Raw genomic sequence first — 27,391 nt, 5'->3', positions numbered from 1 at the left:
AAATCGGGGTTGCATCGGGGCCCTGAACACCCCAGGATGATATATCGGTATGTACAGTCGTCGGGGTCCCAAACACCCCAATATGCTATCAGGTCGGTATATAGATAGAGTCCCGTAAAACGCACCGTGGGGTATCTGGGACCCCTAGAAGCGATACTCTTCGAGATCTAAAATGTATTCTTTTATATCTGTAGTCACTGTATATACATGGCTATAAGATTCGAGAATTTTGGAATCAAAGCGTTGAAAAGCCGACATATATTTTTCCAAGGTATTTATAGAAAATACCGGTCCTTAACCGACCCCATATGATATCTTATTGGTAAAAAAAGAATAGTTAATGCCAAAAAGATTTAGAAGGAGGTTATGTGGTATTAAAAATTATGTTTTTTTCGCAGCATTGTCAGATAGTAGACGATTGGGTAGGATGTCGCAATTATTAGACAAAGTGCCTGATGTGGATATTGATGGACATGGAAGATTTAAATATATTTTAATTCAAGTTCACGATGACACGAATAATGTTAGCAAAACCATTGTTAGAGGTTATGCGAGATCACAATGGCATTGTGAGTACATTTGGATTTTATATACTTGATATTCTCTTATTATTCATAAGGGCAAATTATGTTTTACAGCAATATTTTACACAAAAATTTTATTTAGTTGTAAATTATTTAGAAGTTACATAGCATTAGGCTAGAGTTTCACACATACCCTAATACAGTCATATTCTATTTACAATGATAAAGATATAGTCTGTACAGTTTTACACCTGTATGCATGAGTGTGCATATACAATGAAGTAAGTACACAGTTTAGGCATTGATTACCATCAAAGACACCTGCTCCATTAACTTATCCTAAAAGGTATAACATTTTTATGTATTTAATTACTTGATACATTTATTTCAAAATAAGTAAGAATCAGGTTTGATAATAATAGACATTTTTCAGCTAAAAAAATAGATTTTGGAATGTTCAATCCTCTTGATCAATGTTTATGATTGATTTTAAGCGTGTGGATGGGATAAGTTTTACATTATGTCATGAAATATGAGTTTGCTCTGCAAATTGTTAGAAGGGCAGTATGACTTTCATCTTAGAAATAGGGTGATAGGAACTGCAGAAATTGTAGCTGTATTTGCAATTACTGAAGTTAATTGTAAACCAATTTTTCCAGAGAAACGTGCTTAATTCAGTTCAGTAACATATTGACTACTACAGTAAAGTAATATTCATTAAAGATAAAAGTTAAGCATTAAATTTGAGGTGCCAGTCACTGATGACCCTGTGGCAAAACGTTAAGAATAAATTTTTGTAAATAATTAAATAAGAATTACAAATTTTGTTTTAAAAGTCATACGTTTCCACCAATGTTCTCTTTTCTTTCTCTATTGCACCAGTTATTAAACATCTCGACTTCTTATTCTTTCACGATAAAAGGGAAACACCATAGGTATTTTTCTATGCGTTCTGTATCTTCCCCCGTTACTAAGAAGCTCTCCTAAAGCAACACCAAGCTCTTTGTATATCAAAGCCCAATTTGCAGTTTTTGTGGTTCGTGTTCTTCACGTTTTTTACTTCATTGTTCTTTGTCGATGATGTTTCGGTCGCTTGCACCTGCCCTCAGGTGCTGTCACCCTCTTCGCAGTGTTCTATTAGATCCACGTCGATGTCCCTCGATTCTTTCAGTTTCTCCTTAATTGGCTCCAATTTACTACCCTTGTACTTGTGCCCGTTATCTTCCGGTTTCTCTAGATTGTCGGTGATTTCCTCACAGGTTCTTCCATAATTAGCTGATAGCTTTCCTGGCTCTCTGATCGGAGATGGAAATCCTACTAACTCCGAGTCTGTGTTGCTGTGCATCAACGTGAACGGTAATTTAAGGGACACCTCGCCACCCATTCCTGAGATCAACAGCTTCACCTGTGAAAGGGAGAGCGTAATGAAGATTGATTACTTCATCATGTAGAGTTGAAAGAAATGATCATTTTTATATCAGAGTTGTAGACTATAGTCCTATAAACATGAATTTCCCCTTTATTATGGGAGAGACGCGCAAAGTTATTATAATACTTTTGGGCTTCCCTATAATCGTGCTAAGTTTGGACCGGATCGTTGTTCTAAAGGTCGTATGCTCCCCTTCTAAGTTATTCACGGCCAAGAAGAGGGGACTGGATTACTAAGAATACATTCAAATTTAAATTTCACGTTTTTATCGGGAATTTCAAGCGATCCGGATAGTCTGTTACTGATTGCTGGTCGTTTTTGTTCACTTTCCCTGAAAGGGATTACCTTTACGTAATACGAAACGTATATCGCGAAGACGTTTCTGTCTTCTGGACCATTTCCAGGGCAAACGACAGTCGAAGCCAATGTAGCTCCTGCTTTCATGTAGCTGTCCTCCAAAGCGATCCAATTTTTCGTCGAACCTCTTATTGGTCTGAGGGTGTAGCTTTTCTGCAACGACGAGCCAGGACCTATCGGGCAGCCTTCTCGCGACGACAACAAAGCCACCACGTTCTTGAACTTCCCGTTGCTGAACATGCACACGTCTACGTGTTGTACGATGAACACCTGCGAAACAATCGGAAGTCTAATCAGCTTCACCGTGTACCGAGCAACTTCTAGGGAAACGGTGCGATTCAATTAGCCGTATCAAGGATTTCGAACTCGTCCTCTGTACACAAAAGTTTACACTTTGTTTCAGTTCGTTGCGGCCGTAACTTTAAGCCACCTTAACTCGAGGATTAGTTTCGTTTCATCGAATTTTCGAGACGCTTTGTCGACAACGTACGGTGTAACAAACGAATTGGAAAACTGGATGCGAGGAGAGTTCGATTAATTACATTTATTATCCTTTTATAAAATCACAAGAGTAATCTCAACTTCTCACGAAGTTTCTTCGCGAAAGATTGAGAAACGCGATAGTTAAGTCAAGATAGAGCCGCAACGTTTCCGGTTCTCCTTTAAGCATGATACGTAGCTGGATTACACGAGCATGTACGGAGAATTAAATTTCTCGCGGCTTTAATACCCTACGAGATCGTGGGTGCTGGTGCTCCGAACGAATTGCTTACAAGGAGAACTACCCAAGTGTTACACTCGCTTATTAATGAAACTTTGCCAGCTTGTAGAGCTCGTCGAGCTGAACACGCCTATACCTTCTTTTGGGGGTAGACGGTTAATTGTTTGAAAGATATTAACAATTACAGTTAGTTACTACTTACATTGAGAAGTATGACAGACTCACACATACAACTCGCAATCTAGAGATCCATCATTCAAATCCTTGGTTCCCAACATCTTTTTTTTAAAATCATAATTTGTCTCCTTTTGAATAATTATTACATAAAAATTATCATTATAGAAAAAAAAAAAAAAAAAAAAAAAAACGGGGGCCCAGGATTTGAACCGAGAGCCTTTAGATTACGAGTCATGTGTTTAACCACGGAGCAGATCCGTGACTTATAATTTGAAGGTCCTCGGTTCAAATCCTTGGTTCCCAAAAAAAAATTTTTTTTTTTAATGATAATTTTTATGTAATAGTTATTCAAAAAGAGACAAATTATCATTAAAAAAAAAAAAAATGTTGGGAATCAAGGATTTAAACCGTGCATCTCTAGATTGCGAGTTGTATGTGTGAGTCTGTCATACTTCTCAATGTAAGTAGTAACTAACTTTATTTATTAATATCTTTTAAACAATTAGTCGTCTACCCACAAAACGGGGTATAGGCGTGTTCAGCTCGACGAGCTCTACAAGTTGGCAAAGTTTCATTAATAAGTGAGTGTAACACTTGGGTAGTTCCCCTTGTTAGATGTGTTCGCTGATTAGAGTATCTCGGCTATTTAATCACAACTGCCCTGTCCTTTACTTTTAACAATTACACCCGTACCGTCAAATATTAGATTTACACAGTTAAAGTTGTCGCATAACATTTGATCGTTCAACTTTGGAAAGCAATATACTGCGCCCATGGGATTGGTTTCGCGATAAAAGATAGAACCCACCTTGATCCTTCTCACGGATTTACTGCTGTTGTTATTGACGTTGACGTGAACCGCGATTGAATCTCCGTGGGCATAAATCGCACGGTCCAGTTTGGCTTCCAAACCCACGCGCCCGTCGCTCAATAGAAAAGGTTTTTCCACTGCAGCGTGCGGTGCCGCATTCTCTGAAAATCAGACGTTCGATAAATTGCAACAATCTGTACGGTGTCCTGGAGTAGTTGCAAGGACTTACGACCAAGGACGAGATCTGTTTTCTGGGTTAAAATTGGATTTGGAACATAAGCGACGAGGAGTATGAATGAATTTTAAAACAGTCTAAAATGCTTTTTCGTTGATCCACCTGGCTGGATGTTTCCGTATTTTCTTCGACAAATTTTTATCTTCCTCGGAAAACTTCGAATCTACATTCTAAGGATAACTTTGGAAAAAAGAGCTTACCTTCGTCTTCCGCGATTTCGTTCTCAGCGAACGTGACTCTCGTTTTGCAAGCTTGACTTCTAGAAGCAAGGAACGGGCTGCCGGATACTGGAACGCTGTAGACCCCGGTGTCTGGTAATGGTGGTTTCGAGGTTCGTTGTATTACACGGATACCCATTCTGACGGTCGTTTTCCGATGCAATTTCTCGTCTGCTCGTTCGGCTAAATTTTCACGTGTCGTGTACAATAACGAAGTTCAATAGCTGACTGTGAAGTTGTTTACAGAATTTCTATGAGACGAATATCGGAGGTGAAAGGTTCTTGAAATTTAAAGCGGTCCTAGGTATTCTAATTATCAAACGAAGCTCTTTGAAACATTGAAAATACAGTGTAAGATTAAATTTGAATGGTTACCAACCGAGTGATCCACCTTCGACTAAGAAATTCTGTGTAAATTAGCATCGATTCCACTTACTCACCCACGTAAGCTCTGACGTCGTAGCTGGTACCTATAGGTGCCCCATTGTATTCCTTCGCCGGCACCAATTGCACCGATGGGGGTGCTAAAGACGTGATTTCCATGGTGAACGCGTGAGCGTTCGAACCCAATCTCTTCACTAACGCCTCCTGAACAGGCAGAACAGAGTGTTTTATTAAAACATTATTCAGGAGTTCACAGACGTGACTCGATTAATATTTTTATACCAGTAATGATAATAAAAATCGGGGTGCTCCACTTGAGGGACTTTACCTTATTATAAGAATTCACGAAGAAATCGAGGGAGAGGAGAAACAAGGGTGCTCGATTCGAAGCGGCTCCTTTTCGATCATTTCCTCTTTTTATTCTCGGAATACAAAAGAACGTTATTTGAGGACGAGGAGAAATCTGAGAAACCCTTGAACGTTTCGTGAAATTGTCGTTTCGAATGGAAACCTCGACTACTTAGTTTGATTTGGTCGCTCGATATCCCGCGACACGTACATCGAAACCACTGTTAATTAACATTCAGTGTAGATAGGTGTAATCTTGGTCGCTAATTTGTCTGTAAATCCTCTATCGACCGGTCAACAGGTACAAATTTCCGTGAGTCGATCTGTCAATCTGTAATAACTCAATCAACCGTACTGCTTTTGCATAAGCTGGTATCTCTAAATGGGCATGAAATGATCTTTAGATCCATAGGATTGGACGTGTAATTTCTGCATGGATGCGAGAAACTATAAAGCTTATGGATTAGTGATGGCTAGAACTGCTACTTGTGAATCACGAGTGATTCGATCACGTTCGTTCCTAATCACGATCATTTTTCACAGTGATTCGTGATTTTTCATCACTCATAAAATCCGTAATTAACTGGTAACCTTTGACTAGCCAAAACTTATGACTAACTAGAACGTTCTTTATATAGAACGCTCTATATTGAAGCATTTTATAAAAAAAATTGAAGAATTACGAAGAGCAATCATCCAAGATAAGAAAATCACGATCACGATAACTGTGATAAATCACCGTTAGTGATTTTGCACGCCATCTCCATTATGGATATAGAGATTTGCCTTATCGATACAATTGGCTTTTCGTTCACCCCCATTGAACGATTCCGTTCCCCGATATTATCAATTTCCAATTAGCAGAATAGCAGCTGGTGTGTCCAACAATAATATCCAACGAAATCATGGAGAAAATATTGTACAACCGTAATTTAATCGAGGATAAAATGGAAACACGTTACGAGAGAAAATCGAAGATTGGTCGAAGCGTTGCCTTCTTCCCTGGCTACAAATCACGTTATGAATTATTCCCTGTGTCACGTATCGCTTTTGTATTGCAAAAGGATGCTTGTCCAGGCTTATCGCGCAGCTAAGTGTCAAGCATTGTCGAGATACCGTATTGTTGTACATCCGCGTGTATACGTCAGTTTAGTTGAACAGAATCGTAACGCGTTGAAAAATGTTCAATAGATATACTGCGTGAAAAGCTCTATTCATTCTCGTGGTAAACAGAACACTGAGTTGTAGTTTCGTATCAATGTTTTTCCTGTGACACGTTTGTTGGAAACGTTCGATTCTGTTGTAACGTTCTACCTTCTGGTAAATCAACATTGTAAAAAGAGATTATATTTAATTTATGGAAAATATTCATACGCCTTGTGTTCATTTTATCAACACCTTAAGTGTAAGTGTTCGGAATGGGTAGTAGAAAATCTTGATATTTCGCAAGTGGAGAATTTTCAGTTCCGCTCTAATAAATTCGCGGAGAAAATCCTTTCGCGCCGTTTTTAGCGAGTCCTAGAAGAGCACGAAAAGAACCGCGAATATCGCGGAAATTGGACGCTCACGTTGCTGTTTAATCCTTGGAAACTAGCCGACGAAAATAAAAAGGAAAAAGAAGAAAAGAAAACGTGAAGGCGAACGGTGCGTTTCAAAGGGATTTATTCGTGCAGGTGCACGAGATCTTTTTCTATTAAGAAATATTCTTTGAAGATAGGCGCGACCAACGATGCGTAAGATTTATACTCGATACCTTTACGACCCGAACACGTTGCCTTTGATGGCATAAAAAGATGAGAAAGGGACGAGGAGGAGACGTTGAAGGGTCGTTCGGGAGAAGATGCCGTTCTTCGTTTATTGGATTTTTCACCTTTCTTTCGCCATCCGATCGCTACTGATCGTTACAAACCAACATACACGATTGCCGTATATGGCAAATATTTTTCCTGAATTTCAATTGTTTTAAAATCGGAAAACTTCGCTCGCTCCAAAACGTACGCAACAATCCAGTGGACCTAGCACTTCGTTTAAAAGCTTTCATCGTTTCTGCTTCGAAATACAATGTTAGGACAGCGTAAACGCAAAGTTGGACAAACTTTTGTAGGGAACTGCGAACGGACATTTTACGGTTGTTTAAGGCAAACATCTGATCGGACGCTAAATGGCGGGCAAAGTATCGGAGAAAGTTTCTGCGACGAAACTTTCAACGATACGTTCTGATATCTCGTGAGTGGGCAAGTTTCGCGCCAGCTTAAGAATCCCAAAGTTCCGGTCATCGTTAACTCGTTTCTTCTGCCTCGAGTGAAACAGTCAACGCACGAATCCTCGTATCAAACCTGGAAAGGTTTCGAAGAATTTCGAATTCAAGAGGCGTGTTCGACTTTTATCTTCGACACGGTTGATCGATTAGGAATGCGATTCAAAATATGGGAAAAGGTGTCGAAGAGAAAAACTTGCGCTCTTTCATGTTTATGTAAGTTTCCCGGGTGATTTTTATTCCCTCAGAGTCCTGAAACACATATAACGATCCCTACGAGGATGAAATATTGAAATTTTTATTTTTACAATAACAGCGTTCGAAGAAATGGCAGAAAATGATTATTTGACGACGCATTAAAGGACCTATTCAAAGAGAAAGGCGAAACCTTCCCCGTTAGTCTCCGTTTTCTCCGTTTCGAAGTTCTATTTGTCGGAATAAGAATCTCCTTATCCTTCCTCCTCGAGGAAGTGTTCGTTTTATTCTCTTCCATTTAAATCCTTTCTTCGTAAAATTAGATAGCATATTCAGGCAACATTTGCCACAGGGAGATGTTGCGTTCAGGATATAGAGGCCAGGGTCATTCGGTGCACAGGATCGAACCTGTTTGCGTCACGCTGCGCGATTCGAAATCCTTTTAGAAGAAAAACGAATCCTCTACGGTTACCAATTAACTTGGTACCATTAAATCGAAATAATCAGTCGATAGGTTTGTTAACGCATCGGATACAACGAACTTGCTGATGGTTAAAAAATTCTCCATGTTGCAATTGCATATCTACCGTATAAAAGACGATAGGGAAAACAGGATGAAAATCATGTCGTGTCATGACAGAATTGATTTACTCCAGTTTGCCTCGCGAGATATGACGTTTCTATTGGAAGAATTTCGCGTCCATCGACGGCTATCGAATAACTGCGACGAGGATACGAGTTCTCACGTATACAGAGTATTTGAGAAGAAAAAAGGTAGATAAGTTACAACGGAAATCTTAATTTTTAAATCTTAATCATTTGCATATTGAATTTAAAGAATTCTCGTTGGAATATTTCAAAGTCGCTCTAGATCCTCATTTTCTAAAGCCTTGAACTATTTTTCTAATACCTTATATTTTCTCCTCTCCATTTCATGGAAAGCAACTCATGACGGAAATAAAAGTAGGACAGGTGAAGAGATACCCCATCGACGAGGTAACATCGAATCAGGAGTTTCTTTTACCGTGAATTTCCACTCTGGATGCAGATGAGTTTGTTAATAGACTTTCTTATTTTAATGACTATTTAATTAACAAGCCTTTGAATTCCGAAGAGTTTTAAGTGAGAACTTGTAAACTCGATACATAATGAAAAACATGGGAATATGGAAGAATTCTTGGGTAAAGATTATCCTATATCGATTGCAATTCATCGATGAAATGAATAATCTATCGCGTAGCCGCCGTAGGTGGCGTGAAATATCCAGGAAAAGGGAGAAGACTGATAAATAATTTCCAGGTTGCACTGGGCGACCTGACTGCAGGTCAGGGTCAGTGTCAAGGCTATCCTGGTGTAACCATCAGCCAATTCCTGCAGGATCTTGATTGACGAACGTTGTTTATTCGTACTTTATTACTTGCACTTGGATTTTTCTCTTTCTCAAGTACATAAAGGGTTAAGTAATTCCTCAAAAAACATTACCCTTAAGGATCAATTATTCTACAACTGTGTCACTTCAAACACGATCGTTCTGTGAATTCAAAACGATTAGATAAATTTCTGTATAACTCCCAGTAGTATAGACAAGTCGATACGATCAATAAGACTCGACGTTCCGAGACAAATATTGAACAACGTCGTTTCATAAGATTATCTTTCCAACGATAAAGCAACTACTTCTTACCCGACGATTATCATTCCGCCAAGTTGTTATCCTTCGCAATTTTCGAGTCGATGTCTGCGCCGTTCTCCGTTTCAATTACCGAAACGTTCCACCAACGAGTCTTTTCCTTGCTCTGATAAATTCAAAGAGACGCGTTCTCTGGTCGTTACGTAAATTCGCGCAACGATGAGCGAAGCTAGAGGAAACGACAAGTGTTCCAAGATGATTTTAGAAGCCGAAGAATTCGAGGGGAAAAAATAGCTAGCCAAGGAGGAGTTTCTTGTTATCGTTGCGTAACCTTTATTTCCATCTCGTCCAGACGAGAGAACCGTTGCGACCAGGTCTTATTGCAATGTTTCGCCTTCTATTGAATAACATCCAGGATTCTTAGTCGTCTCGATCGATTTTCATTCGTCTCAACGACGGAATTAAGTTTTCCCCGCTCGAAATTCCATTCATATTTCCTGGATTGTTCCTATTGCCAGAGGATCGTCGGAGTTTACGAGTTGTTTGCCCGTGGAGGGTCGTTTCTTTCTTTCTCTACCTTGTTCGGACACCTTGGTTACGTTTTGTCGCAGTTCCTGAAGGCTTTTTACCTCGCAACCACCCCCCGTGGCTCCTTTTCCATTCTGCTCGTAAAACGAACGTTCATAGAAGTACTCTCGCCAGATTCTAACTTCCATCCATTTCAATTACTCACGTTCCCGTTTCGTACACACCGAGATTTCCGTGTTCTTAATGCTTACCGTAGACGCTTGGACAGTATCCCGACGATTTATCTGCGAAATTACGATCCTTTCCGCAATTGATCGCGTTCGGTGGTTGCGGAACAATCCCTTCGAATCCCAGTAATGAGCTTTGCTTTCCCGATAAACGAATCACGGCCGTTCTTTCACGCAAGAATCAAGGCGATTGTTAATTAAACCTTCTGAAGGCAATCGAGGTGGTAAATCCAAGATTAAAAGAAATAAATTAAAGGAATAAACAACCTGGAGGAAATGAAAATCGTTTCGTCGAACGACTATAATCACCTTTGCTAGCGAAAGGGTTAAAGAACAAAGGGTTGATCTTTTTACGTTTCACCTCTTTTACATCGCATGATAATGAGAGATATAGATAAAAATTATACTCGTAGGTGTACGTTAGAGGTTTGATGGAAGCTTTTAGAAGCAGCTAGTGTAGAATGTTGCAGGAGAAGGAAGAGAGAGATGAGGGTGTTGCTATCGGAACGGTTCGATGCAGGTTGTTCGGTGACGCGGCGCGTATCAGTTACGAGGCTTACGACCTATATAACACGCGTCCCGTATTTCATAAGCTTAATGCCTCATTTCCGAACGGATCAACGATCTATCAGTTCCCTTAACGCCTTGTTCGTTCGAAACTTACACGGTTAGCTGACCGCTGTAACGAGCCGATCGCATGTTATACCTTCTCTGCGGAAATGAAATTGATACCAGCTCGGTTAATTTCGAACGTCTATGCAAATATTAACCTTCCCGTTGTTTGCATCGAAAATCGACTATGGATTCGATGAATTACGAAGCGTATGGTTAAAACTAAAATGTTACCGAGACAAAGGGTTGATTTCTCTCATGGATACAGAAGAAGGCTATAAAATTTCTCCCTGGTTTCACAGAAAAACGCCTGTTTGTCTGAGTGCTTCTTCCGGTTTCGCGGTCGATTAAACCTTTCTTCTGAACGAAAGGCAAACAAGAAGGAGAAGAAGAAAAGCAAGCACACGTTCTTCAAATTGACAAATTTCAGATTTCCTCCTCGAGCATGTAACTCGTAAATTTTTTGATATAAAATTTTAATGAACTGGGTCACGATTAATCTGGTACCAGTGTTCGAAGGTTAAACAGTTCATTTGAAGCGTGGTTTCTCGGTGGTACAACAAGCAAAGGCGCAGTCAAAGGGTTGATTAGGTATACAGACCTGCAAAGGTGTGGTCTCCTGGTGATCAGAGCCAGAAAACGGTGGGTACAATTGAGCTAGGCACATAACAGCCTCGTTGCAGAATTTCAGTCCCATTACCTCTTCATCCTCTCGACCGTATCGAAAAGTCAACGTGATTTGCCCGTACACCTGAAACATTCAACGCGACGGCTAATTAGTAAATAGGAAAGCAAATAATTACGTCCGGGTTCGTTAGCGTTTCATGGATATTATCTCGATTCTCCGCATTCATTATACCTTCCGGTCGAATGTGGAATTATTCGATGCTTCGATAATGAAATTCATCGAGCCAATTGACAGTCCCTTAGTCAAGTTTTCCGGATGGTATAATTTTTCGATTTGACGGAGAATATTTTTACGTAACGACCTTGTCAGTTACACGAAGAAGCTTTTTTCTTCGAATTTACTGATTTGGAAATCGAGAAAATTCAGGATGATTCGAATAATCGACGATGCTTCGTTGAATTAGATCGGTTTGTTGAATTAAATTGCTTTCGAAAGTGTGTCAACGTTTAAAAAAAAAAAAAAAACAAAAACATTCTCCGAGTTCTTGCGGACGTGAAAATACGAAAAAAAGCTTGAAAGTTTTCTCGTGGAAGCTGTTATTCTTTTGACGCGCAGCTGCAGAAGGTAACCGTAGAACACTTTAACTTCCTCTGAAAGATCTAACAAGACACCGGCGACTTTATGAAAATATTCTTTGGACACGGCAGCTTTTCTCGCAATAATTCTTGAGAAAAAGTGAAGGTATTTGAAAAGTTCAGCAGTAAGACGAAATTAACCCATTTGCTACCGCGATCCCCAAATGGGGATTTCAATGTGTATATATTTTTTTTATCACTTGCAATAGGATTATATTAAATAAAATGTTAAATAAAAATTTGGTAGTTAATGGGTTAACAAGACTGTGGTTATGGCTGACTATACGTGGCTGTTACTACTGCGGCGGCAAAGCGTTAACTCACCCTTTTGTCTTGCAAGTAGTCAGGGTCAACCAACAGCACGCCCTGCAGTTTGTCGATCCTCGACTCGCTCACTATCAAATCTCTGCTCGCCAAATAAAGCGTCAGTTTGTTGTTTGGCGACGACTTCTTGTATACCCTGTGGAAGAAAAAAAATCATCTATCAAAACCTGATCTCGAACGGATTAAAGATCTTTCGTAAAAGAAGATCAATCGAAGCCTCGTCGTTTTATACGGAGAAAATACGAGACACAAAGGGACGCTTTGATCATTTTCATGGCAGCCCTGTGTGATTAGAAGGACGCTGTTAATAATCCTATCGATCACTGTTAGCAACACGGACAATCACGACATCGCTGATCGATGCGGCACCGGATATTTATTCAACGGTTTAATCCGAAACCGCAGCCTGTTACGTTGCTCTGAATGCATTTCTCTCGGGGACATGGAGGACTAAGCCTCCCCGCTCTTCTCATCGTTGCTAAATTATCAGACACGAGTATGCGAGATCTGTTTGCCCATCACACCGACTGCATCGACAGTTACCGCTATTCCAGCGTGAATCCTGTCCTTCGAGAAACGATCCTTCAACGTTTCAACGAAAATTTTCACTGGGATAAAAACTGGGATAACTTTGAAAGTGTTTTAAATCCACTACGCGAGGAGTTATTTTGTTTAGAATGCGTAACGAGGAACGAAAGTGAACAGCGGAAAGCTTTCTTGAAATTATAAAAATTGAATGTAATTCCAAGAAAAAGTTTCACCGCACGAGGAAAGAAGATGGATATCTTTCGGTTATCCGAGTTCGTTAGAGTTTGATGACGTAACGGACCACTGGTGGCGAGGTTCTTTTTCCGCTTGTTTAACAGCCACGTTTGTTTATACTTCCGGAGATGATCGTAACGAGGTTCGTTGTCGCGTAACCATTGCCCACTCGCTCGAGAAACTTTCTCTCAGCCGCGTTTTCCTACCAAACGGGGGGATGTTCCACCTCCGCGAGGTACACAACTTTCCTTTCGATCAATATTTTTTCTACATCTCGAAATAGATGATCATAAATATTCTAATAAAAAGTGTTTATAATTACCTTTGACTACTGATGGAGTCTGACGCGTTGTCGATCGTGATCTCCACTTTTCTGAAATAAAAGAAATTACGATTCTTCAACAGGGAATTGAATTCTATTCCTCGTTTGCTCACGGAACAGTTCTCTGGTCGTAAACGATCTTTGACCAGGGGGAATCGGAAACGAGATTCCGATATTGTGAACCAACCCTTGGGTTCACCTTCGAACAGCCCTTTTTATGCCAGAGTAAAACTGTTCGATCGTATTTTTCGGGTTCGGTCAGCCTCGCAAACTCTCCTCTTCCGTCTGACGGTTATGATTTATTCAAGAAGTCGTCACAGTAACGCGACGCGATTGATCGAGAATGGAATACATTAAAGCCTTTTGAATTTTTCCGACCGACGATCGTTCTGGCCCATTTTCACCCACCCTGTTACCATTCACTTCCTTCGCCCATTAAGGGCCCGACTTTTATTTCAAGGGCCAATGACTGTCGTTATTTTTTACGATAACGATACCACCTAACAAACGTGGCTACCTTTTCCATCATCTATCTACTTCAAATCACTCGTTCGTTTTCTGCTTTATCGTGCATCGTTCGCGTCAAGGAAACAAGCGAATAAATATCGCGTTGGGCGGCATCTGGTGAAATTTATAAGGGGAATAAACGCGCCGGTCCTGTATAGTGATTGTCTTGAAAAGAAGGAGAAAAAGGAAGACGAGGGGAGGACGAATTATAGCCAAGCTTGGCTGTTTCGGAAAACTAATAACTAGTCGTAAAGGGAAAAAAAAGATGATTGGAGGCTTCGAAGAGGGTTCGTTTTCTTTTGCTGGGAAATCCATGGAGTTCGCGAACGATGATATCGGGTCAAGGATTTCCCGTTACGTTTCCTTTTATCCACGCGACGAATGTCTCGGTTAAACACGAATTCCCGTTGAAAATTCGAGCTACGGTTAAGCTCTGTATCTTCCGCTAATTAAATAGCACGTAACGCTTCGTAAACTTCTGTTTTTCTTTCCTTTTATTTAATTACCCAGTTACGTATAATGCGAGGTCTCCGGTATCCCTTCATAACAGCCAACCTGTTAACAAGTTCCTTCGACAAAGTTTCGCGACAAACTCTTCGATAAGTACTCTTCGAACTCTTGAAACAGTAGTTTGAAAATAATTTCAAGTGTCCGGAGGAGATTAGCTGTACTTTACCGTTTCTACCATCGAGGAGAATGCGATACAGCCGAGAACAGAGAAGGATAATGAAACCTTCAACGTAGCCAGCTGAAGACAAGGTAAAAAATGTTGTCGGAGGTTGTTTCGCACGTTCGCGCGAACGCTGCCAGGATATACGCCCTCCGTGGATTTACGCAACATAACCATAAATATCCGGGTCTCATCTACGAGCACGTTCATACGAGTAGGTGGAAAAGTAATCGAAAAAGAAAAGTAGAGGGTGCGTGGATAAAACAGATGCGACACGGGTAGGACTTTAAATCAAGTTTTCAATTTGTTCGTTAGAGAATCTTCGCGACCCATTACTACCTGTACGCCCTTCCAATTTTTATCAATTAACGGATACATCGTATAATTTCGCAAACGAGCTCGCAGTTGTTCGTGGTTTTTCCATTGTTCCCAACAATGACGCTCGTTTGTGAATTGTTGAACGCGAGTTTGATATTTGCATCGATGAATGCTCGTATCTCTACGCTGCAATGATACCCGGGATGCGATATCAAATTACACGCGATGCAATTAGTGTAAAGGTACTAATTGATCAGCGAAACATCGTTTCGTTAACGATTCCATTCCGAGAGAGGACTTTGTTTCTTTCTTCGAATGTATAACTCATTAATTGCAACGTTAATATCTGTTCGTCATTATTTCGATGCTGATTTTCATTAAACGTTTCTTTACGGTTCGTAGGATAGCTCGATAAATTAAATGAAAATATTTCCACGCTGTTTACGGATAAACGAAAAATAATATCGCACGGTTACGTCGCCGTTCGTGCATATAATAAATGCAATGACGATGAAGCTGAATAAATTTCCGACTAAATCGGATTCACCAATTTACCTTTTATTTATCGAATTGTTGCCATAATATTTTCTCAACGATTGTCGATTGCTTTTTTTGTTGTAAATGTACGCTTCGCATTATTTTTCAAAGAAAATTCTAAATAGAACTGTATCAATTTCGTAACGCGGTGAGTGGAAAATTTTAATTGTTAAATGAATAACTATTATATAATTATAGCTTTTCTTAACGCACACGTTTGTTTTCATTGCAGCGTTTAACGCGTTAAATTGGCAGGCTACTTTGAAAACGGCGAAGCTACGAGACTAATGAAATAGATTAATTAGGGGAAACGAATTAATGACTCGCAGAGAATCGAGAGTGAATGAAATGCTGAACAATAGGTTTGGTCTTAAATATAATACCTTCGTTGACTCTTGTTGAGAGGCTTTTCTTGTTAAGATTACCTATCAAGGCGTAAAAGTTAAGACAAGAATAATGATGGGAGGAAAATATTGTCGAGTTACAAAGTAAAGATGTTATTTAGCAATTTTATTGCCGTACATTGTGTTTTACCTTTAGAACGGTAAATTATGTAGCATCTACTTTCAAACATTTATTTAAAGCAGGAAAAATGTGAAAAGATATTTCACATGAAAGTAAGATAAGTTGATAGAGGAAAATTAATGAAATATCCGATACCGTGCGTCGTCGACTTTCCGGACGGATTCCCGGTATTTATAGGGGATCACGGTTATTGTTTATTTCGTCACGATTCATTTTCTTTGCAAGATCAAATGTCGCTGGTAGATAAAATCCATTCGAACCTTTCTATACTACAAGGAAAATTTCCTACCACGTTTGCCAAGTTTCAATTTGCTCGTCGACTAGTGGGATCGGCCCTTCGACTGTCTGAGTGTGAATTAATTAGCTGGTCGTAATTAATCAGTCGCGTATCTCTCGAATCTTATGGTCGTTCACAGACCATCTGTTGCGGACTCGCAGTTCGCCATCGTTCTTCGCTCTGTTGTTTATTCGAACCAACGAATAAAGCAAATCTGCTGATCGTGAGAAACATCTTGATCGAAGGAAATTTACCGGACGAATATTCGAAACGGTTTAACGATGAACGATGATGAAAATTTATCATAGCGTTCTCTTATTACAGCTTGCTTGCGTTAAAATTTAACGAACGAGCTTTTCTCCGGTGCAATTAATTTACGGATGAAACGCTGATGGTGTTTTATGGTATGCTTATTACATGAAACATTTGCTTTGTCACTTCGAGTATAAATGAAATAGTTGGTTAATTTACGACTATCATAATAGTTCTTGTAGCAAAAGGATCAGGATCCAATTCGACTTTGAAGGCAAAACGGCGAATTTCACAGGCTTCGTGTTCGAATTTCAAACGGAACTCTCGATAACGGAGCGAGGAAATTTCGTGATCAAAACACGTGTCGTTGGAGATCGTATTCCTCGTTAAATCAAATTTATGCCGAATCAAAGTCCATTCGTACAAACCGGGTTTTCCTGTGCCCTGCACAGATCCGCTTTCCTAGCCGGAGGAAAATAGCCGCGCAAATTAATTAACTCAGTTAACGAACACCTGCCTCCCTTTCCTCGTATAGAAAGGTTTTCGGATTTTCATGGAAAGCGGATTTATTCTTTTATTCGTTTCATCAAATTAATTGTTATAATTCAACTTTTGAATTCTTTTGTTATTCATGCATCGTATAATTTTTAAACACGATCTCCCTTTTCGTTATAAAAAATCTTAGCAAGCGTGCCAAGAAAAGCTTAGGATATTCCTTTATACCGAACGAGCTTGGATCTTGTTTTTCTCTTCAGAAATAAAAACTAACCACGTCCATCAAAAGTGGATACGAAACACGAAAAAGACAGAGTTCGAGCTTTGCAATTAGCCTAATGATACGGACAGTGCCTGTTTTCTTTTTTGTCTGTTCGCGATTTCTCCACGGCCATTACCGCATTTTCCACGTGTTTCGCGTTGACACACGACTAGAATGGGCGTGGTTACGATCGTAAATTGTTAGAAAAGCCATGAGATCCTTTATGGCTTGGATGTCGCCGATATTATCGGCCGATATAGCTTACAGAACAAATTGCGTGCTCACCTGTCCACTTGCGTGTCGGTGGGTTGCAGATGCGGCAACGATTGGGTCTGTTGTAATCTCTGGGCTTGGTTTTCCGATACGATCCTATCTTTTTCCTCAACCTTTTGGTCCTTCGCCTCATCTTCTGTCCCCTCGTTATCCTTCCCTTTACTTTCCACCTATGATCAAACGGAACACGGTTATTTACAATTGTAAATATCGATTAATATATTGCAGTCTGTATATGCACATATTTTAGCATTTCATTCAGTTCGTAGAAAAATTTATGTACATAGATTTGAATGTTTCAATTAAATTCTGATAAAATCTGTGCTCACATTTTTTTCTTGTATAATGAATCTAATAACGATCATTTCATTTTTATTTTTTATATGGAAAATTTAAAATGTTCATTCTCACAGAAAATGTCAATCAAATTGACTTTTTACCTAACCGCATTAAATAGAATGTCGTTGGTCGGAGGACAGGGTTGTTAACGCGTCGACTGCCGCAGTGAAAAAAGACCGCGTATAATCAGACACGCGCTGTGATTGCAATTATTCAGAATATCATCGTCTCATTTTTCAATTAACCTTGCTAGCTCGCCAATTAATATAATAACGATCGTGCCAGTTTTCGATTTAACGCGTCTAATATAACGGGGGTTCATCATGTTCCATACCGTAATAGGATAAAGAGGTACTCGATGTTCGGTGGAATCGGACGTTGCACCGGTTGCTTCCGGTTCCGCGTGTCTCTCCTCTTCGGCCATCTCCTCCTTGATCTTTTCGCGGTGGCCGCAAAGGCCCAGGAAACAATAGAAAACCACGCACAAAACAGTCACCGAATAGTTTGACACTTCTCGATAGTTTTCAGCCGAACTTTCGGCTTCCCTCGTTCATCGGTAATTGCATGTTTTGTCGCATCGCGACCAGGTTGCCATTCGCTTGGCTATAAATTTTCTTTTTGACCAATACACGGTTACCCGATGGCGAACAAATTCAATTTAACCCGTTCGTTGCCAAAGGCAAACTATCGTACGAGATTATTAACACTTTGATTGCCAGGATTTAGTTTCCTGATTTTCTAACGCGCTCGCGCTGTATTGGCAATCAACGTGTAAATAAATGAATTTGTTGGAAACGGTGACCTAAGGCTACGAAAAAGCTACACGTCCAGAATCGGAAATGGATGGATTGTTTGAACTACGTGATTGAATCGGAGGGCCAAGATATTAATCATAACCACGCTGTTCCATATACAATTCCAGATTTTCTTTCTCCCAGTTTTCATCCCTCGTGACAAGTCAGAAAGGTCGAAGGCTGTCTAGCGGAATAAATTCCCTCTCTTAATCGTCGATGAGAAGTTACTTGAACGCCGGTCGATCGTCGACCTAATAAGATCTTCTCTGACTTATAGAAAAGAAAAAAAAAAGGATTGCAAATTCAAACTTCTGAAAGGATGCTGTTTCCCAGTCTCCTGATTATGCCTACTTATTGAACGTTTCCGGAAGTAATACGACGTTCTGGAAATATCGTATCGATATCCATTTTCCGGACGTACCTCTAATATCCCTCCAAGTCCCGAAACACTTTTCATACCCGAGAAAATAAGGGGTTTCAGACTGCCATTTGATATCACGTATCACGATCGTGCTTTCCCTTCCGGCAGACTTTCGTTGTTTATTCCCGACTTCCCTTTTGTGACAGCCAAGTAGCGTACGTAATATCTTTAATGGAATCGGTAAGTTGATTCATTTTTTAATTGCTCCAGCATGAATTTTACATTATTGTGCGAAACGTAACGGGAGGGCGGTAAAGTTCAAAGGTCTCTGATTTAATTCTCATTTGCACGGGAAAAATTAACCAACTTCCTTAGAAGGTTCTATTAAAACTTCGAACCCGAAGTTGTTTTCGTTTAATGCATTCAAGAGCCAAAGGTTATCGGGTGTACCGAATTTATAATAGTACTTTAATAAATGAACAACTGTGAGGGGGTTTATTAATGATTGATGCCTTGAATGTAAAGTAATTGTATAATCGAAAATAAAAGAAGTTAGAGGGAATTCTAATTAACAGATGGAAAGTTTCAGTTGGGGAATTAATAACTGGCTAATACATCACGTATTCTTTCTAGCTTGAATTTCATTTTTTATTTCAAGGATTAGGTCGGATAATCTACTACGAATTTCTTCACGCCCTGCTAGCATAAAATAAGGGTGTGAAATTCAATGTAGCATGGCGAACACCAACTCCTTTCGTGTCGGAATTTGTTTTTGCACGTCTAGACGTATCCGATTATCTACCTGTCAGTCATGATTACTTCACGCTATAATTCATCTTCATTTTCAATTTTTCTACGGCATCGACCAGACGACATTACTTATAAACGAGTAAAATTATTCAAAATTAGTTTCAGACAGTGATCGTTTTAATTTAATTTTAGATTCTTTTCATTTTCTACCTTTTGCACTTTTTTTTAAGGTGAAAGCTTTTCGTTTAAAAATTTCGATGAGAACTATGGAAGCCACGAGGAAAACGAGATATTTTCGTGTTCCGGTATAAGCGAGGGCAATCTGTGAGTTTGCGGAAATCGACAGTCGCGGTTGCACTGATTTAATTGTCCGACACCTGTTCGTCTCTCTGTTTACCCTCTAGGCTAGTTTCAACATCGAGAATAACAGGTCGGAAAATTGAAGGGAAAAATAAAGAAGCGATGTGAATCGTGAGCGAAAGGTACGAAAGAAAAATTGAAAGCATACGTGTCCGTGTGCGAAGGTAACATGCCATTCGTCATTGGATTACGAGTAAACGAACGTTGCGTAAACCTGATGATACAGTTCGTTAATTGTAAGCCGTTATTATATTGTCCTTTGCGTAAGAACACGTAATACCAGGTGTAATCGGACACGAAAGCCTATCTTGATTAACCGATTGTCAGGTGAACGCGTTCTCACACTAGTCCGTTAATTATCCCTCGAGTAATTAAGTTGTAATTAATAGATTACGGATCTTTGGAAGAAAACTGAAATATCGTTCTACAAATCATATATAAATTTTCAGTACGACGTTCGGAGTTATACTAAAACTTAAGTCATGCTATCGTGCAGTAGTAGGATGAAATTTCACCTTAGGGGCGTTCTCGAGTTACTTGTTTATTTAATATGTTTATATTAAACTCAGAGCGTTAATGAAGTCGTATTTGCGTTAGGATGAAAAATGAGCGGAATTTCGTTCAAAGGTATTAGAGTTAATCGTGAGTTAATTCGCAGTCACGTCTCTGGAGATTAGGAACTTCTGAAATAGCAGTGGTACGTGTAGGATCCGTTTTAGAAGATGGAGGGATAAATTATTCCCCGTATGTTGAAACCTCGAGGGAGATAAATTTTCGAAGACACGCCCAGTTGATTTTTCGACCATAGGAAAATTCTATAAGCCACGATACTCATCCATCTTTCATGAGCGACTTACCAGTAGAGACGCTTCCTGCTACCAGTATTCGACGGGTTCTTCGATCATTTCGTATGCAAGTTTTTCGTATCTCTTTCCTTTTGTAATTCCAAGCGAATAAAAATCCCGAGAACACGACCGAGGGAATAGTTTAAAATTTTAAAAGTGAAAGCACCATAAATCTTAGTGTGTTACCATGGGAATGTTTGATCACCGAAGAGATAAAAACCGAAGAGAAGGAGATACGAAGTTTTAAAAATATTAAAGAACGTTCAATATTGCTTTTTGTGGTTCTCGCAGAAGATTCAAGGTCCCCAAGAGAACCTTGACACAAAGGAACAGAAGGTTTAACAAATATTCGATATTTATCCAAGTTAAACTCCTTCCAATTGTGTCTCTTTCTCGAATCTTCATATTCTTCTTTTATCAAATGAACTGATCACAGAGCTGAAAGAAATCCAGCACCGGAAATTTAATTCCTCTTTTCTAATTTAAATAATCTCCCTTCGTGTATCACCGCGAAAATTTACTTTAACTCATTTATAATCAAAATTATTCCTGTCCGTATACCGTCAACGAAACCCCCAAGATTAAGATGCTTAGTTTTAGCCCGGGCTGGCTCTAACAACACGTTGAATAATGGAAAGCCTTCGAGAATTACCTGTCTTTCCTGAACCGTGGAACAGGTGCGTTCGAACGAACTTGTTCCACGCTATATCTTAACCAATTTTAGCCTCTCATCCCTGTTTAAGAACACTAGAACTGGAATTTCCTTATTATATTAACACCTTCGTGGCTGACCCACGTAAATATGGTTTAAAGCTTTTCAATCGCATATTTCTTTATTTTCATTGCAAATAAAAAATATTGAACCCTTATTAGGACACCGTTTCCCATACATGTTTTCGAAAGCTCCATTCAAATCATTATTTATTATCATCGAAGATTAACAACGATACGATTCGAAATTTCCACCCCAATTCCCTGGTGAATAACACCAGACAGAGCTGGTGTACTGGCTGGTTTTACTTACGAGCACTGTACACGCCACGCGAATTGCCAGATCACAACTGAGACCATAAACAAACGCAAATGTCTTTACGACACTGTGTTCACCTTTATGCTAGAACAGGTTTCCGGTGAATCACTTCGATCAACACACAATTTTCAATGTTCACGTTCTTCGGTATCAACTCCAACAAATCAGAACCTCGATACGATTCCTTTTTATTAATTCAGAATTTCGATTTTTTTCTTAATCAATTTCTTTGGACAATTCTGAATATAAATTGTTAAATTTATTCGAAATTCACAGAAAGTGTTCGTGAATTATCGCAGTTGATTTTTAGTAATCGATAGAAACGGTAATTCGATAGGAAAATGTTGTTTTTCTCTAAACGCGACCGCGGGAGTCGCGCGCAAGTAGTATAACTCAACGATGCGTCAGACGTGCGACGTCTAGCACGGCTCGCCGACTACTGAGCGAACAGACGCAGGCGTCCAGGCACCTGTCGTCTTCTACTCGCTGTTATGATGCGAAATATCTAGCTGTTCGATTGCTTACTCGCTTTCGCGCGTACATTCCTCGCGTATTTCTACTTGTTGAAGCGTGTTTGCCTAACGTGCTAGTCTCTTTTCCCTGCTGACCTGTCTTTTTCATCGAATTGATCATTAATCATTCATAACTGTATTTCTTTTACACTGTTCGCAAAGTTTTTAGCAACTTTGTTTCAAAAGATTTCAGATTACAATTGAATTCTTTATTTACAGTTTTTCGTTCAATCCCTTACTGAATCGTTAACTTCACGTTAATGGTTTTCTGTTGTAAAAATAAGACGTAGGAGCTATATAAATTACAGTGTAATTTGTGTATCAGTATACTTTCTAATTATGTCTACTAGTGGTCGACCTAATAATAAATGTCTGAAACAATTTTTCACGACGAAAAACCACTATCACTTATCTCTTCTACCTAGGTTATTTTTATTCCATTTTATCTCCCTGATTATACCCACTTTACCGGAAATTCTGAGTAAAAGCTCTTGTGTAAACTCCCGAACGAACTAGCCAAATTTCGAGGTACAATCCGCTTATCCGAACGTGAATTTCTATTAATCAAACAAAACGTCCTCTTAAATTACAGATATCGTAGGAAAAACGTCACTCTGTATCAACATATTTTACACCTAATGAAAAGGTTGTAGTAAACACGGTTTCCGAAACTACCACTTTCAGTTATACGGAATCGTGGAGCCCTGTACCCAATAAAAAGAGTCGTAAAAGTAGGGATACCAAAGAACTGACGATGTAGCGGGTCAGACTTGGGTTCGGTTCCTAATGCCGGCAGTTCCTTTCAGCGGTATGAAATACTATGGGGTATTCTGATTCTATCGGTTCTAAAAGTAAACCATTGGAAGGCTAAAGTAACCACGTGGAAAAGATTCTAGGCTCTAGGGTCCAGAGACAAAGGACTTTATCCAGCTCTTTCGCACTTCTCTCGTGCAAAAAGTCATTCTTTATTTCGATGAATCTCGTGGAACTTGAGGAATTTCTAAGTTTTAGGCTAAGAAAAGAAAGCGTCTAGGAAAGTTCGAGGTCGCGTGTACGAGTGTATCGTTCATACGAGCTGGAAATATTATGCGAGCTCTTTTTTCCCCAGATCGCTTTATACCACAGCCAGGATTCTTTTCACCCTCGCTCTCGTCATGGGCAATTATCGATTCTCCGAACGATAGGCCGAAATACCGTGGGATCGACGTTTAGGCACGACCTCGCTTTTTATCTGGGATAATCTGTCGAATGATCCTGAGAAGAGAGTCTCTGCATCGTTTTCAAGAAAAGTGCTTGAAATTGATCGCTTTGGATCGTTTTCAACCCCCCTATACAGAAGGTTAATTGCTCTTACAACGTGCAAACCCCAACTCTTTTTTTTTTTTTTTTGAAAATATCTTTTTCATTGCGAATAAAAGCTCCAATGTGTCAGAGCAATTCGATATTGCGTGGGTTTCGCTTATCGTTTGATATTAAACCCTCTGACACCGCTTTTCCCATGGTAAAAGAAAAATAAATTGTTACATCCTCTAAAATATTTACAGCGTTTAACTGGGGCTTATACGATAACAGGTCAATTGCCAGTTTATTTTTCAAACGAGCAAAAAATGTATTTTCATCGACGATTAATCGAGGAAAAGTTCGCGAGAAATTTCCGGCCAACTTTTGGCCGCGTTACGGTACGAAACTTTAGAGGCGAAATCGGGCGGAAACGTCGAGGGAACAGCATCGATTTCCTGTGAGTTTCTTGGAAACTTGGCGATTCATTTGTTACCACGTATATTTCATTACCCCCTTTTGTCGGCGGACGATCGTAAACCTCGAAACTCTAGACACAGACATTATTGAATAACCTGTCGACGTGATCGCGTTTGTCGAAACTTCAAACCCGGAAATTCGTGCGTCTACCGATGAACGTTTAATATTCTCTGTTGCAAATTTTCCAACAATTCGAAGACAAACATAGCTGAAATTCTTGACAAGTTTCAGGAGATCCTTATCAGTTCGATATTATCGAAATTTTAACGTTAACATTCTAACACACTACCCCTTTTCGTCTACCATCGAACATCGAGTTTATAATTCAACTACTTAGAGAAATTCAACTTCGTTTAACCTGTTGAAAGTGTATCGAAACGTGTTTCCCTGCAAAGGAAGAAAATAAAATGAAAGCGAAGAAGAAAGAGGAGAAAGGTAGCGGATAACGTTTCCGTTTCAAAGAACAAGCTCAAAGACTCGTACTCGAAAGACTGTCCTCCTCACAAAGGCATCTCTCGTTTCCTGCTACACGATCGTCGCTCGGCCAATCGGACCGGAAGTAGTCAGCGTACCGCTTGTAATTGAGTGGCGTGCGATCGCCCTTTAAATCTTCAGCAAAGTAAAGGCTGCGTTCTGTGTGTACATACATCGGTTACCTTTACAGGCCACCATGAGAGCCGTGTAACATTGTCGGGCAAAGGTAAGAGGGATACAACTTGGAAATTACCAGAAATCGATGAGAAACTAGCATCTCGCTCTCGCAGTGGGTACTAAAAGCACGATCGGGTAAGTCGCTAAGTGCGAAACAGGGTAAGGGAGCGGAGTCGCGTAACGACTTTCGCTTTTAAGGTGAAAAAAGCTAGATGAAATCGTAGAAAAATAAATTTTCCCCGGTCATCGAACCTTCGTTTCCGGAATTCGAGGATCTACGCAAACACATCGAGGATATGCTTGTTTCACCCTGTAATCCGCCTTCACGGCTAACCGTCTCTCCCTGTTGGGATAATGAACTTGAGGACAATGATTATGCCGCCCTAATTAACTTCCCGCGACCTTTTCCATACGACAGCCTCTTCACCGTTCCTCGATAATTGGTACACCCTTCGACCATGTTCGTTCATCGCGCAGATTAATGCCGAGGAAGAACCTCTTACGACTATCATTTATTTAAAACGCACAGATTTTTATTCAGTGACAGAAACCGCGTAGACCGTTCTGCAATACTGGTGGTTTAATTTGCCGACGCTTCCGCTTTGCAGTCAATTTCCAGATTCGGTTTCGATTCTCTGTTCAAGGAGGAATCGCAACGAAGCGCGGATAACGTTTTCGACGTTAACACGGCACCACCTTGCGTTTCAACTTGGCACAAAGCCCGTCACGACCACACGAACTGCGTTAAACACCGAATTCGCAACGATCCTACGACCTTTGCGTGAAATCAGACTCGATATCAAGGCTCGCAACTTTGTACGAGTCTTAACTCTTTGGATACCTATCACGTATGATACCACGATGGACTGGTGGAATGTCGTGGACGAATGAAACACGAGAGACTGGTGGTGCCAGTCACCTGTCACCCTCCTCGTCACGTTGAAATTGTATTTTAAAAATGATCAAAACGATTAAAAGCGATAGGGTACAGAAGTAAAAAAAAAAAAAAAAAATGAAGCTTTTGAAAACATTGCAATACCAAGCTTTAAACCACCACCGATCAATTCTTTTATTCCGAATTGTACTGGATGATTTATTCGATAAATCTTGTCAGATCGATGACAACAACTGAATCGATTTTACAACAATGTTGTGTTTTTGACAATTGATAGGTTCGTATACCTTTTGGATAGATTGAAAATGGAAAAGCAGCGTGTATAGTTTATCCGAGGTAGAATTTATAAACGAAGCGTACGCTTCGATCGAATGCACAACTAATGCAGCGTAAACGTTCGATTTATTTGGTTATTCGAAAGCTTTGTTCGATCCATACCCCGTAGTTTATTGGATGAATTCATTATTCATGGAAACACGACCTTCTCTATGATTTCTATAATCGTGTAAAAGTGTAATAATATACTTTAACGTTCGTTTGACTAATTCTTTTCGTCGCTGGAAATGAATATAAACTTTCCTTTGGTCAAGGAAACCATTGCGAGATTTTCTTTCATTTTTCTGCTTCTGATAGAGGGAATATTGATTTGTCTGTAGCGAGGGAATAAAAACGGGTTCTTCAATAGAATATCGTAAAAGAGAAAATTTCATTTTAACCCGTTTACATTACAATATGGATATTTTTCTTTCTTTTAGTAAGATAAAATGTTTGTTTTAGCTGACATTTTCGATGAGACTGGGTTGCAGTTACAATCGATTCCCGGGCTGAGGCCTAAATGTTTAGGGGGTGGAAGAATCGAGCACGATCCTGACGAGAGAATCCTCAAGGTGTACGGATATTCTCAGGTGAGCTAACGAATTATCACGTTCTAACGAACTTCGTCGCCTCGACGATCTGATCGATTAACCATTTTCTTTCCTACTAATCATTTTCTCCCGCCAGTTTGTGAGACACTTGACACCTGTCCTGTCTCTATGTAAATCTGTTTCAGCACACAACCTGCTATACTCCATACCATTTATTTATTGAACAGATGAGCAAATATCCGATGTATAACATATGTTTGCTTTCGGTTTTAGGGCTTTGGAAAGGCTGATCACGATGTAACAGTCGGTATACTGGAAAAGAGATTTCCCGATTACACTATTAGCAGCTCAGACGAAGGATACTAAGAAGAAGAAAATGATTTTACATCGAGCAATTATTTATATCTGCGTAATAATATCGAATAAGTAATTTAATAAAGAATTTGTATGATTTATACAAGACTCTCTTCTTTACCCTTTTTCAAAAAAACCTACGCGTTCTTAGAAAGTACCATAAGCACCATCTAGTGATGGGCGATAAAATGAACCAGATGGAAAATTGTCACTGTCGTATCTGCCGTGTATAATTTTAATTCCTACCATTAAAAGGGGCGCGACAGGAAACCGATCATAGTTGGTATAGCAGGGTGTGACATGAAAATAGTATGAGGCTAATCTTCCATTTTATGGTAAATCTACCTTACAACTCGCATGTGGTAACATGTAATGTTCCAAAGATGGTAAAATGACCTCCGAAGGTATCGATAATTCCATCATTCGCTGCTAGAGG

General features: G+C 39.7%; 2 protein-coding genes across 5 annotated transcripts in view; one reads left to right on the top strand and one right to left on the bottom strand.

Moving 5' to 3' along the window:
• Nucleotides 1–141: 141 nt before the first annotated feature.
• On the top strand, nt 142–26,989 carry LOC117605249 (sex-regulated protein janus-A). Its single transcript, XM_034326349.2, has 4 exons — nt 142–271; nt 399–569; nt 26,513–26,640; nt 26,875–26,989. Exons 1-4 carry the CDS (start codon nt 208–210, stop codon nt 26,965–26,967), a joined length of 456 nt encoding a protein of 151 aa, XP_034182240.1. The 5' UTR covers nt 142–207; the 3' UTR covers nt 26,968–26,989.
• Nucleotides 706–27,391, bottom strand: part of LOC117605242 (phosrestin-2) — a 117,059-nt gene continuing 90,373 nt past the window's right edge. For 3 of the 4 annotated variants that reach the window (XM_034326339.2, XM_034326340.2, XM_034326338.2), the window contains 9 exons: nt 17,453–17,610; nt 13,325–13,375; nt 12,241–12,376; nt 11,255–11,404; nt 4,913–5,060; nt 4,455–4,655; nt 4,017–4,180; nt 2,299–2,580; nt 706–1,929 (listed from right to left, as the gene is read on the bottom strand). In XM_034326339.2, coding sequence (XP_034182230.1) covers nt 1,630–1,929; nt 2,299–2,580; nt 4,017–4,180; nt 4,455–4,655; nt 4,913–5,060; nt 11,255–11,404; nt 12,241–12,376; nt 13,325–13,375; nt 17,453–17,610 — 1,590 coding nt within the window. In that variant the 3' untranslated portion in view covers nt 706–1,629. Of the gene's footprint in view, nt 1,930–2,298; nt 2,581–4,016; nt 4,181–4,454; nt 4,656–4,912; nt 5,061–11,254; nt 11,405–12,240; nt 12,377–13,324; nt 13,376–17,452; nt 17,611–18,113; nt 20,471–27,391 lie in introns of those variants that run through there. The other variant, XM_076693273.1, reaches the window with a different exon arrangement.

Source organism: Osmia lignaria, chromosome 3, assembly GCF_051020975.1.
Source record: "Osmia lignaria lignaria isolate PbOS001 chromosome 3, iyOsmLign1, whole genome shotgun sequence".
Lineage (NCBI taxonomy): Eukaryota > Metazoa > Arthropoda > Insecta > Hymenoptera > Megachilidae > Osmia > Osmia lignaria.
The sequence above is the reverse complement of the archived record's forward strand: the minus strand, read 5'-3'. Positions and strand labels throughout refer to the sequence as shown.

Excerpts from the sequence above, each read along its gene's own strand:
- LOC117605249 (XM_034326349.2), top strand. The coding sequence starts at position 208 with ATGGCTATAAGATTCGAGAATTTTGGAATCAAAGCGTTGAAAAGCCGA. Across the intron at positions 272-398 it reads CCGACATATATTTTTCCAAG|CATTGTCAGATAGTAGACGA; the intron begins GTATTTATAGAA and ends TTTTTTTCGCAG. Across the intron at positions 570-26,512 it reads TGCGAGATCACAATGGCATT|CTGACATTTTCGATGAGACT; the intron begins GTGAGTACATTT and ends TGTTTGTTTTAG.